Raw genomic sequence first — 13,597 nt, forward strand, 5'->3', positions numbered from 1 at the left:
GGTCTTTTGCAAAACGTCTGACCACAATCATGTAATTAGATTTAATGTGAAAGTACTGATATTATATTGTGCTGAATGAATAAAGTCTAAAGGTAGACCAAGTGAAAAATACTTCATTGTATTTTCAGGCACCTATAGTCTGGTTTTCTTGAGTAGTAAATGCAGAAATGCCTTTGATTTTTATTTCCTTCTGTATAAAGCTTTCTATCTTTCAACTATTTTCCCTGCTGTTTCATTTCCTTTTTATTTTTTCCTTTAAACTTAATTGCATGAGCTCAATATTCTGCTGTTCTTTCCTTCTCTTAATCACATGTTCATTTCCTCTACATTTATCTTCACTTACTGATGTATTTCTTTCCCTGCAATTTAAACTTTTCTAAATGTCTTTCCTTTTCATGAAACGCTTTCCTTTTCCAACTACTTTATTTCAACTCAGTTCGATTACCTCAGCTGTGTTGGCCAAAATTAAAAAGTCAAACACGGCTGTGTTACAGTAAACATGGAAGGCAACATCTTCAATGTGTCAAGTAACAAAACTCATCTTATTTCAAGTCTTTTCAGTGTCACGGTTGACTCTTCAAAATAAACTGTCCATGCAAAATATCCGTCTGAGCTGTATTGTTTTGAACTTTTATTTCATCCATTTTCATAAACCTATGCATCAGTTCTGCCAGAATAAATCACATAAAAACACTAGTTGCTCTTTATAATTGATGTTTATTAGATTTTTTTTCAAAAATATATATTTACACACAATATTTACAAAATGGCAGTTTATCATGTCAGATCTGTCGATAGGGAGGAGGCATTGCAGATAGACCTTCAGCTTCAGTTGTTAGTGAGCTGCAACATAAACTATTAAAGCATTGCAGACGCAATACAATACTTACTAGTGAGCGTGACTAACTGCACACAGCAGACGGTCACAAACATACTCAACAAAGGAAAAGAGAAGGATGAAGAGAGAACAAATACTGGTTAGAAATTTGTAGGAAGAGCGCAGGAGAGGACAGCATGCAGGGAGAGGGAGAAAAGAGAACAGAGAAGAGACTAATTTAAAAAGGGAAAAGGTGGGGGATGAACACAGCAGAGGTGCAGGACAGGGGAGTTCTTCCAGTAAATATCAAGAGAGGAGTTACAAAGACTGATGAGGAGGTATACAGTCACATGGGAGCAAATCAAATACTGAAAACATGACTCGGGCATCGGAGAGGGAAAACAAAACACCCAAAATGAAAATGTGTATTGTTAGTTGTCTGGGGTAAATATTCTACTAATAAAAAAAAAAAAAAAAAAAAAGAAAGAAAATAAATATATAATAAACAAGAGAGCAAACATCCTGGGCTGTATCAATGCTGAAAACCTGAGACATCACATGTACACACTTCAACCATGTGTCAAAAGTTTCACATTTACACAAACCAAAGGCAACAAACTACCGCCAGTCAAGCTTGTACACATAGGAAACCAAATGTCATTTCTTAGCATGGGAGCACACACCAGCACCGATCAGATAAGAAGCATTGCCTATAGAAGACGTCTTAATATGGAAAATTAACACAAATGCAGGTGAGTTTTAGATAACTGTTCTGTATGTTCAGACACATTTTTTTAAAATTAGGGATTTAAGGCTCTACTGCTACTCTGGAACCGACTCGTCCACCAACATAACACCAGCCGAATGATTCCTAACTAAATATAAATGGGGTCAAACAAAACAAATACTGAATGATGACAGATTTTTACCAGCGAAAAATTGTGGGCAAGTTATTTAAAAAAGTATAAATGCATCTGGACAGACAGAAAACAGCAGTACATGTTGACTTTGTCAAATGTCAAACTTTTTTTTAAAGCTAAACAGGCACAGAAAAAAACACTTTAAATGTTTGGGTTAGCAGCAAATCTCGTTAGCAGCAACATCAACATTTCTTGTATTTCACTATGTGAGGCTCCCATGTATTTCATCAGCTGTGCGGCTTCAACTTGAGTGGGTCAAACCAACACTTGGATTGCTCACAATTTCACCCTCTCCGGTTGGCGTCTGGAGGTGATTTGCCCACTTATCATCGCTCCGTGCGCTCCTGCAATGCAGCAGTGCTACGAGCTGAAGAATGAGAGGTCTGGTGGTGTGTGAGAGGAAGGTTTAGGGAGCGAGGGGAGGGAACAGCAAAGAGGGCGGGGGGGTCAGGTAAATGAGGGGGGAAGAAAGAAAACATGTTGAGATCGTTGTCATTACAAATCGTTTGCTGAAATAATGGTCAACAGTGAACAGTTTGAACAAATTGATGAGTCAGGTTTACAAGAGCGTTTTGTCAATCTGATGGAAATTCATCTCTTTGTGGAGGGCGTTACCATGACGTTTGTTTGCATGAAACAATCTGCCAAAACTTAAGTTACATGACACAAATGTGGCACTGTGTGTTTTGCCTATTAACGGGACATTTTTAACAACCACATTTGTACTACCACAGGAAATTAAGCATGATATCTCGCCACAATCTGCTTTAGGAGGCGGTGCTAATGTTTTCAGGCTGTACTGGGAGAAACTAGCACAGAAAACTGCTGATGATTAACTCCACTGATGAAGACACAGCGCACACGCCAATCCAATTATTTGCACTTAAATTTACATATTCACATAGATGGTCTAAGAAGAGTTTCACAGGGAGGGGGGGGGGAAATCACACTTACCCGTGTGTGAACAAAAAACCTACACTATGCATTAACTACAAAAGAAATCACAGCAATATAATACAATATTTACAAAAATATACTCTGTAGACAAGTAAACATGTAGATTGTACAGCAAGCCTGCCTTCACTCATGTTCTGGTTAGTCACACACCAGTCTTAAATACCTCAGGCTCAAAATTTCTACAGTGGTAAATGAATACTGTTCAAATAAAATTAAAATAAATCAAATTATGAGGAACAATGTCGACCTGTGTTTTCAATATCAGTAAAATCCTTCAGTATGAGGGCCCAAATTGTAGAATATGAAGGAAAGCAGTATCCAAATAAATCTGTGTGAAAGGTTCTGTTGGTTTAGGAGTACATTTTTTAACCACATCACTAGTATTTTAAATATTGTCATACATATTTTCCCCAATCATCACCTAAAACAGTGTCCACCACCACCAATAGTATTCTAGGTCCTGAAAAGAACAAACCTCCTGCAGATAAATGGACCAAAATCGCATCAAAAAGAACAAACTCCACTACAACGCCACTGCCACTCAGAAACTTATGTCTTTCACTTTGGGTAAAAAAGCTACAGCTGCAGGTTGTATTTTGGAACATTTTATCATAGCTGCTGAATGAAACGGACATTAAAGCACTAGTCTTAACTCAGCTTACATCTCCCTCCTTCTTTATTGTGGTCTGCATCAGTTTAAAACTCAAGTTTTAAACTTTACCATATGGCAGACAGTGTCATTTCTATGATCTTACTGTCTCCATTTTTGGTATTTTACGAAGTCAAATTTGATGTGATACTTAATTCATTTGTCCAATATCAACCTGAAAATGTTTTCTAAAAATCTGCATTGCAGCTCCATAATGCTTGTTTCCTTTTGTCAAGAGAAAGGCCAATACTGCTGTCCAAAACAACACCACATAAAACATTAAACACAGAAGAAATGTGAGGCAACATCTCTGTTGTGCCGTCATCCACCTCCTTCCAGAGAAGTCCCTCTCGCTTACCAGCCTTGCACACCAGAACCAGAGGTAGCATACAAACCACTCGTCGTTACTCCTTCTTGTTGCGGCAGCAGCAGGTTTCCTGTCGATGCTGAATTCACCTTCAGCTGTATTCAAAGATGCCAGGCTATTTCTTTTGATTAACAGCTGGTGAGGTTGAGACAACCAATGTGGATCAAAGATGGGCTTCATCACTTTGCTGTGTTGATCGTGGTCTGATGGATTCCAGGCTGCTGGCAGGACTTCTACCTGAGGATGATGGAGGCAGATTCCCTCTCTGCCTCTGGCTGCTTTGATTCTGGAGATGGAGCTCAGCTTTAAGGGGACGGGGGAGTGAGGAGATCACCTTGATGAAGAACACTCGCCTGCATTCTTTATCATACACAAAGTCAATGCTCATCAGATTGAGACTTTTTCCGGAAGGCTGGCCAACTATTTCATGACTGCGGCCAGCAAATGAATACAACTTAATTCAATCAGGAACAGACTTGAGTCCATTGCTCTTACAGGCCTTATGATTAGGGACAGGGAACAGCCAACTGTAGATACCTTGAGGAAATGGGGTGCAGGACAGGACATACAAACCACCACCTCTTCTTCTTTTTTCAGACAAACTGCTGGCATCTTCTCACTGTGTTGTTTCACAGTCTCTAAGAGGAATATGTAACGTTGACCTGAATCTGTGAGCTTCACTTTAAACATGAGAGAGCTGGATGACTTGAAGAACGGCTGTTTGTGTTTCCCTTTTGGTTGACAAGGCTTGAATCTTCAGGTCTTGAAGCTGTTGACTTGAGGAAGGAAAAGACATAACAGAACACTGTTAGCTTTGACATCTGATGGTGGCTATGGAACAGGAACCATGAGGGTGCCTCCCTGATCTGGTTCTGTGACTTCTTGGCCTTTTAGTGCTCAGATTAAATGTTAACCCCAAACTTTAACTGTTCACTCACATTCCTGGCATTATAAATGTAGTTAGGGCGTTAGGTTAATGTACAATATGTGAGTGACAATGTGTGCAGACTCCTCGTGTTTATCTGAGCGTGATCTGAGTCAGAAACTACATCTGGAAGGTATTCTAGCATGTTTCTTTCTAAATGGGTCTTTTATAGTTGTTAAGTCTGCCAGCTACTCTATCTGAACAGGCTGAGGTGTCTGAAGTGCAGTGCATTGTATATGTAAGGATCCATGATGGTCCCTTAACGTCTCCCTTCATGGCACTAACCCCCCACCCCCCTCAGGAAGCAGCCAAAGTGGCTGTGCTGGCTTTGCAGTCTATCTTTTGGGGGTCATAGGGACAGAAGGTGACACCTAGCCCAGTAAGAAAGGCCATACAGGAGTCTAAACAAGAGAAGCCCAGATTGGACTGCACATACTGCACCGGCAAGTCGGGCCTGAACCTGCGGAGAGAAATGGGGATGTTGTAAGTCATGCGCACCTAAAATGAGGATTCAAAATGTGCAAACATATCTGTCTGGAACGGTACTTACGTTTTGACTATGGCCCGAAGAGCAACCTTTCTTTCCCTCTCTACAAACTTGTCAATGAGGTATGAAGCCATGCGCGGGGCTTCCTGGTACAGCTTAAAGAAACGGCGATAGTTTCCTAATGCCCAGGCAGCGCGTAGTGCAAGAGCATGAGACACACACTCATCTGCCCGCAGCGCCGGGGTCAAGTACACCAACTCAGTGGTCAGATCTGGAGGGGAAGATGAAGGACAGAGGTAAAACATGAAGGTAAAGGCAGAAAGGGTGACAACGTGTATGTGATGCATCATAGCGACTGAGAAGAAAACAATGAAAGCATACCTCCAGAGTTTTTAGTGAAGATGTAATACATCAATCTATATGCTGTGAACTCTCCAATGTTCTCTGAGGGATTGTCCTTATACAGGGCCTTCAGCTGGGTCTGGCACTGGTTGAACTCTTCATGGTCTCCCTGATCACAATTAACATTCAGCCACTATTAAAAAATGTCCTGTCATCAGTTCAAGCGACTGCACTACTTATAAAAGGAAAACAGACTCACCTTTTCCAGAGCAATGCGAGCATGACACTCGTACACTTCCACTGTGAAGTCAGTACGAACTCCTTGGACCTGGGTCATGATGGGGAAAATACACAAATTAAGAATAGTAAGGAAGAACACATCCCAGAAGGACAAAGTCAAAAGGGACAAATGAAAACATTTTTGAAGATAACTAACCGTGAGGTCCTGTCGTATAGACTTCATCTGTTCGCAGGCGTAGGTGTAGTCCTGGTGGGTTTTCCAGTGGACTTTCACAGCCTGCAGAGACTTCCTCAGGACCTGGGTAATAAACAAGTGCAGAAACAGATCAAAATCTGGATCTTGATCTTCTGTGATGCAAAAGGAGACATAAATGGACTCAAAGGTTTCATTTTATGTGATTTCCGTCTTCTCTTTTTCTTCTATTTGCATGGTATAAAGCTTGCTGAAAAACGGACTTACAAGGAAGAGCACAACTTACATGTACAGGGCGCACAGTGGAGGGATCCGGGGCACAGGTGAGCCTCAGGTAAGGCTTGGTAATATCCTGGCATGTTCCCACAATGGGGCAGTCCTCCCAGCTGAGGCCCTCCTGTGTCCCATCAGGTAAGTCCAGGGCATTGATGGAGAGAACCAGGGGCTCTGAGCGAAGCTGCTTGTGGAAACGAGCCGCTCTGCTCTGCTTCTTGGCCTCTCTGTTGGGGTCGTGGAAATCCAGACCAGCGTTGCCACCTTTTCTTTTCTTTCCCACAGCTCCATTGGAATCATCCATGTTTCTGGGAATGATAAGATAAAGGTTATTCACAAGCTATCCTTCTGCTATGAGAGTTGAAGCAGTAAGCCTTCCTTAATAGTGATCAATAACAGTGATCAAAGAGAATAGTGGGGGCCTGATCAGACAGTTCAGTTTTTGTAACAACATTTATTTATTTACCGCCTTCCTCTGTTTGCCTTTCCTCCTCTTCCTCTTCCTCGCTCTCCACCTCCACGGCCTCTTTCCCTGTCATTACCACGACCACGTGCACCTCTCTGATTCCTTCGTGACAGCTGAGGTCGGAGGTCACTGGAGATGCTGCTGTCTGACTGTGAGCCAGAATCACTGGGAGCACAGAGACCAAAACATTAAAAAAAAAAAAAACAACAGGAAACCAACAGTAATCAGAGGAAAAGGTGGAGAAATGTCTTACCTGCGTCTATGCCTTTGGTTGCTGCGGTCCCTGTGTCGGCCATGGGAGGGGGATGGAGAGCGGGAGGAGGATCGGGAAGAACTAGAAGATGGACTCCTCTGAGAAAATACATTCCTGTAGTGGCCCAGTCTGTGTCCACCACCCCTGCCTCTTGACGATGCAGCCATTGTACTTCCACCACGGCTAATTGAGCCATCTGATGACCTCTGGGATGAAACAGCTTCCCAACGAGACTGCTTGACCTTTAGTCTACAGAAAAAGGAAAAAAAAAAGACCCAAATCACAATATGTTCAACCTGCAGGCAACAAGTCACAAGAATCCAGAACAAGTCAGAGCAAAGAAATGCATCAACAAAGACTGTTGCAGTGGAACTTATTGAAAACAAACCCAGAAATTAACTCTGTACTCAACTGAAACCACATCATAATACAGTTGACTGATCTTTGTTTAATCTACAAAGCTCATGTTTAGTAGCTTAGACAACAATCAATATATACACTAGGCAAACATTAATCCACTCCTGAACTCACTCTGGCAATGGCTCACGAGTCCAATCAATGGTGTAAGCAGAGCCATCCTTCAGCCGGTCCTGCAGAACTTCTTTCAGCACCTTCTCTGTACGATCTTTGTCTTCCTCTGTCTCACAGGCTGTGAAACAGCGCTGCACGTACTCCTTCATAGCCTGGGGCCAGTCCTGGGGTCTGGAGAGAAAGCACTGGAGTCAAAATATTATCCACAGACTCTCTTATCTAAATCTGTAGAAACAGATCAGTTCTCACCGTGTCTGAGCCCCTCCAGGTGCAGCGCTGGCAGAACCCGGGGAGGAAGGAGTTGGATTCAATCCTGAGGGCTGCTCGCCTGGAGGGAAGGTCTGATTGGACAATGGAGAACACTGAACCTGATAGGGCCTCTTGTGAATATTGAACTTCACTGCAGCTGTCCCAGGTGCCTCTGTGGGGGAAAAAATATAAGACACATTGGACACAAAACTAGGAGATAGTCACGGTGGTGTTTCTTCTTTCTGTCCAGCCTTCTTTAACTAACTAAATAACCACGATTAGGTTCATAGGAACCAAACAGTGAGATTCAAAAGAACTTCTATTTTTTGTATGAAGAATTTGAATATCTGGATTCAGAGCATAGAACCACAACATTTATCCTTTAAACCTCAAAGCCCCCCTCTCACACCAAGCTCCTCCTTACAGGATGTTGCTGATTGGTCAATCATTAGACATGGAGCTCTATGATTGATATATACAACTGTTGCTAAGTCAAACACCTGGCTGTCTGTTCTTCTTAAATTTCTGTGTAGAGTGCTCCTGGTACAGAGATGCTCTCAGCTTCTCTCTTGCAGTAATAATCCTTGGCATGTTCATGGCAAGAAGACCTTCTCCCTCACTTTGTTCTTGCATGTGAATGTGCTTTCTAATTATAAGTAATGTTTTCTTTGGCTAAAATTAACATATTTGTTAGATACTGATTGTGTAAATAACAGTTTTCTTCAACAAGAGGAACATTTTGTTTGACTAAAACTGACATCTGGTTTAAATCCCAGCATAACCCACATTCCCCCCTCTGTCCATACTGTCTAAATCCTGCAGTGACAATAATGGTCTTATATAGTCTTTAGTTACAGTTAAAACAAGTCTGTGATTACTTACTCAAATGCAAACATGTAAATAGTAGCAATAACGAGCTGCATCAGATAAAAGTGAAGTAATTCAGTTGAAGACATGTTAGATGTCAGCTACCCCACAAAAGAGCAACTCTTACGTTTCATGCGGTGCCACAGTTGCTGTCCTTGTTTTTGGTTTTTGTTTTTGTTTGCCTCTCCTCTGCCAAGCCCTGGTACATACTGGCCTGGCTGCTGTTGCTGCTGGGAGGGATTCTGAGAGGGCTGATAGGTGTTCTGTGCCTGGAAGCCCTGTCCATAGTTAGACCTTCCCTGGGAATGATTGTAAACTTGCATTTGGTTGGGGTCACCAGGTGGGTATGGCATGGAGTTATTGGCACTGTAAGCATTTTGTGATGGAGGAGGGGGGTACTGGGAGTTCGGAGGAGGAGGAATAGGTGGGGGTGGAGGGGGAGGGGGTTTCTCTGTGGTGGTTGGGCTCTGGGGTGGCTGGGGAGTAGCAGGGGGAGGAGGCTGAGGTTGGGAGGGGTAGCCAGGGGACTGGTCTTCCATTCCAGGCACCGGGGGAGGCTATGAAGACAGAGAAAGGAAAATCGCTGTTAAAGCAACTTTTCGCTAGAAGCTACAGAAATGCCTGGGGAATGAAGTTGCCATGCCCCGTATATTAATTTTACATACTACTACTGACACACGATTACAAAATGAGTTTATCTAAACAGGTTTGATAGGGTCACTGCTCATGTCCAGTGACTGGGGCATTACTTTGTCAGGTGCTCTTACTTCTAGCTTTGTAAAATCTACAGGGTAAGGGACAAAACTTCATCAGTTAAGTACATGATTACACATGTGATGTAATTAAATGGTGGATAACTACATATTCTTGTCATGTACCTGTCCATTAGAGGTAGGAGTTCCGGGGTAAGGCCCTGGGGGTACACCATACTGATTTGGTGGATAAGCAGCTCCATACTGAAAATTCAGAGAAACCCATGTTGACATCACAGAGCCATCTCCTTATTTCTCAGCATTAGATGCTTACTGAGTTGAATGCAGTAGATGCATTGATGTTAAGTGTTATAATGGTAAGACACTGACAAGAACAAAATGATTTTCTGTACTTACTGGACCCATGGGGTAGTAGTAATTATAAGGGTACGTGTATCCAGGATAATGCTGCTGAGTTTGCTGGTACCATGGATAGTACTGCTGCTGCTGCTGCTGTTGCTGTTGCTGTTGCTGTTGTTGCTGCTGCTGCTGCTGCTGCTGCTGTTGCATGGCAGCAGAGTCAGTCACTGCTGGCTGAAACTGACCAGCCTGAAATAACACACATGCATATATAGACTTGTTATTTTAGACCAGAAGAGAGATGAAGTCTTCTAGCAGGGACAAAAATGAATAATGCTGCATAACATAAAAGAAATGTCTAGGAAACCATTAAAAAACAAAATCGCAACCTACACTGGTATTATTGTTATGCAGATGACGAATAGAGTCAAACGTACTCAGGATACACACATGCCTTCACTATATATGCAGCCCACAATTTAATGGTAGTTGATCAGATTTTTTATTTACTCATTTAAATGCTCTTTGTCCACATTTGTATTTTTAAATCTCGGGTTGTAATCAGATAGCCTAACACAAATTTCAATGCCAGGTGTAAAAAAACAAGGACGCACATAGAGATCAAACACACACCTCTGCCGTTGCTGTCCTGTTGGCTTGAGTAGTCTTAGAAGAGCTCTGACTTTTGCTAATGGACGCCAGTGCTTGTCTTGCTTTCTCCCATTCTGGGTTTTCGTGAACCTGGCTGTCTCCAGAACCACCATACGACCTGCCACAAACAGAGGATGATGAGTGTTTATAGGAATTTCAATGCTCTGCTTTGATCATCAGCACATGCAAAACTCTTCTGGTTATAATGGCATTCAAATGACACAAATACTTAATGTGTATCATGTTACCAGTTTATTCTAAATTAGGATTTTGCTGCCCAAGTCAACGTTTGCTGTCGTGTCTGGCAGGTTAAAAAGATTCCAACCGTTAACTGTGACCTACTTAACCGTTGACTTGTCTTAAATATAACCGTTGGCTAACGTTAGTTAATCTTCTTGGATAACGTAAAGCCAAGCGGCTATCCATTATTACTGTTAGCATGTGGTTGCGAAGCCTGACTATATTTATCAAAAGAAAGTGTGTGCTGCATTGATATTATCAAAGTTAGCAGCACCAAACTCTATCGACAGTAACTAAATATGACATTAATACAATGGTAAGGTGTATTAACGTAAACAGCTAACATGTTAGCTTTCTGTTATCCAAACCAATGGCCTATCTGTAGCTGGGTATGCTAACACTTGTCAACACCCTCAACTGAGCTAATTATCCTTGACTCAAGATTATTGCTAGCCACCTTTACCATACCATACAAAATATAAACGTTATGGTCTCAAGTTATTTAACATTTATTTATTTCCCCGTGTGTTGTTGGTCTTCTGTGGCTGGAACAAGCGACCTACCAGTTTGTTGTAGGGGTTACTTGTGTCGTGTTGGCCGCCATTTCGCCACTGACTGTGGTTAGCGTTAGAAAGCTAACGCTTATACAGCTGTTTGCTAGCTAAGCTAGCCGGCTAACGTCGTTAGCGTTAGCTCTCCTGCTACCTCTAAAGCAAAACGTAAACAAGATGAAGGCCGACACGATGATCGACAGATTACAAGAGGAGCAGTCAACCAACCGACACTAACGTCAATTTATCTAAACAATCAAACACTAAAATGTTTTGATTAAATGTGCAGATGAAGTGAACAGTCGCATATTTGCTTCCTTCTTCGTTGACGACCAACTTCCTCTGACCAGACTGTGGAGATACAAAATGGCAGATAAGTAACTGGCCAAGTCAAGTGACGCTGTGGTTTTACAGTTTCTTTGCCCACAGTACAGTCTCTCAGGCAAAGCCTACACCCTTCCCTTCCTGCCGTATGCCCCGCCCCCTAAGGTTCAACCAATTAAATACTTGGCTCCAGGCTCAGATCGGAGCCGGATTCGTCTACTAGCTTGTCAATCATAATGGGACGGGGTTGTCATGTCTGACAGGCTGAGCACAGGACTGCAGTTTATGAAGGTTTCCACACTTTCCTCAAGTAGGTGACAAGGAAAAGAAAACTAATCAGTATCAAAAGAATACTTTATTGATCCCCGGGGACAAACTGTGATTCGTCACAGTCGCTCTAATGTCAAGCAAAGACAATTATAGAAGTATATGAAAAATAAAAGTAAAAATATGTGCATTTTGCTTCAGTTTTCACACTCGTGTGTTAAATATTTAAAAGTATATAATTTGTGTAATATGCTGAGTATGTAAGGTTTAAAATTCTATTTACCAAAGTGCATTATACCACAATGTACAACACAAAATATACATAAATATTTATAAGAGTACGAAATACCATCCCAGAGGCTGATCTCAACAGAACGCCTAATCACCAGAAAATGATGGCATTGTATGTTTCTGCAAACCATGGATATGCTACATTTGTATGTGTCATACATACAATCTAGTTCTGATTACATATACCTGTAAGACTTCAATTAATAGCCCAGGCTATTATTTGTTTAAATCACTGCACTAAACAGGCTTATATATGGGACAGGCGTCTATATAGATCAGGCCTTTAATTCCTTTTACTCAAAACTGTTGCTCAGCACAGTTGGAGCATACAGTCAAATAGCTTTTGTGAACCAGTGTGAATATTACTAAATATTAATTAATCTAGCTCTGACATCAGAGAGGATTACAGCACCTGGCATACCAACACAACACCACTTTATCCTGTTAAAACAATATTCATAATTTGGATTACTTTTTATGAAAAATCCTTTTGATTCTTTTGATCAGTGGACCCTTACACACTAAAGGAATATGAATAACTTCCGGGTAATTGAGGAATGGACACATATTCTGACTTTGTGACAGCTTCAGAGGAAGGGAGGCTTGTTTTTCATCATATCCATTAATCTGAATGAATTAGGTCTTCTCTGATGGTCATGGTTTCAGTAAAACTAACTTTATAATTGAGTTGTGGAGAATCTAACCAAGCTTACGTTGTGTGTAGCATGTCCATATTGACAAAAGTTCAAACATTTATATCTACATGTTAGCTCAAGTGGGTAGCCAACAACCCAATTTTATATATTCAAAGAACTCGTGTCTAATAAACTGCTTGGCAAACAGACCGGGCATCTTATTGAGATAGGCCTTTATTTGTCCAAATGTGTAGCCACACCAGGCAAGTAAAGGGGACTGACCGTTTAATTGGGACTTGGCTTTTTATTCAAGATTGGTCTTGGTAGGAATAAATCAAGATACTGATAAATATTGCACCAGTCATTGCACAGTTAAGCCAGTGTTACAATGAAGTATTGTACCTTTAAGTCCCTGTTGCATAATAGATACATTATGGGATCATAACTGCTGGGAATGAATGGATGGATGAATTAAGTGTTGGTGCCAGTCTGTTGACTCAGAGTGTCTGACAGTCCCAGGGAGGAGTTCTAAAGTTTGATGGCCACGGGCAGGAATGACTTCCTGTGACACACTGGAGAGCATCTCCAGGAAATTATTGTACTCTAATCACAAATTAGAGTAAATATAAAATAAACAAATAACACAAATTATACGTCTAATCCCCAATTAATGTTTAATAATTTCAATATCAGATGTTGTAAGTCCATGTGTTGCCAACATGACACCATTTAAGCTAAACACTTGATTTGACTGACCATATTTGCAAGGCATCGATTATTTTATATGATACAATACAATTTATGTTTTTACTTTGTGTTTTTAAAAATGTATAGATCTCATGCATCAGGGTAGGCTATATGCATTTTCCCTCTTACCTTCCTGTAAAGCACACACAGCTGCAGGATGTGTGCGTGAGGGTTACAGAGAGGGGAGTCATATCCTGTCTCTCCCACACTTGATCACCCAAACGTTTCCCAGCTTTTGGAAGTCTCTATGGATTGCAAAACACTCATAGAACTTATTCTGTCATGTGTATCTTGTTTTTCTTG

At 41.4% G+C, this 13,597-nt stretch overlaps 1 protein-coding gene across 1 annotated transcript; it reads right to left on the minus strand.

Annotated features, from left to right (window-relative positions):
* Window positions 1-1,275: 1,275 nt before the first annotated feature.
* On the minus strand, window positions 1,276-11,402 carry leng8 (leukocyte receptor cluster (LRC) member 8). The gene is made up of 15 exons (XM_049583066.1): window positions 11,043-11,402; window positions 10,222-10,357; window positions 9,646-9,837; window positions 9,415-9,492; window positions 8,664-9,093; window positions 7,670-7,841; window positions 7,421-7,591; window positions 6,890-7,138; window positions 6,637-6,801; window positions 6,184-6,478; window positions 5,901-6,002; window positions 5,724-5,792; window positions 5,504-5,633; window positions 5,186-5,393; window positions 1,276-5,095 (listed from the first exon to the last, which is right to left on the minus strand). The coding sequence occupies exons 1-15, from the start codon at window positions 11,081-11,083 to the stop codon at window positions 4,933-4,935; spliced, it is 2,601 nt and encodes an 866-aa protein (XP_049439023.1). The 5' UTR covers window positions 11,084-11,402; the 3' UTR covers window positions 1,276-4,932.
* Window positions 11,403-13,597: the final 2,195 nt, after the last annotated feature.

Source organism: Epinephelus fuscoguttatus, linkage group LG8 (assembly GCF_011397635.1).
Source record: "Epinephelus fuscoguttatus linkage group LG8, E.fuscoguttatus.final_Chr_v1".
NCBI classification, from domain to species: Eukaryota; Metazoa; Chordata; class Actinopteri; order Perciformes; family Serranidae; genus Epinephelus; species Epinephelus fuscoguttatus.

Bases quoted from the DNA above. Each gene is read 5' to 3' on its own strand.
- leng8 (XM_049583066.1), bottom strand. From the start codon at position 11,083: ATGGCGGCCAACACGACACAAGTAACCCCTACAACAAACTG. The intron at 7,592-7,669 runs GTGAGAACTGAT...CTTTCTCTCCAG, and splicing joins CCTGGAGGGGCTCAGACACG to ACCCCAGGACTGGCCCCAGG. The intron at 6,479-6,636 runs GTAAATAAATAA...TATCATTCCCAG, and splicing joins AAGGCAAACAGAGGAAGGCG to AAACATGGATGATTCCAATG.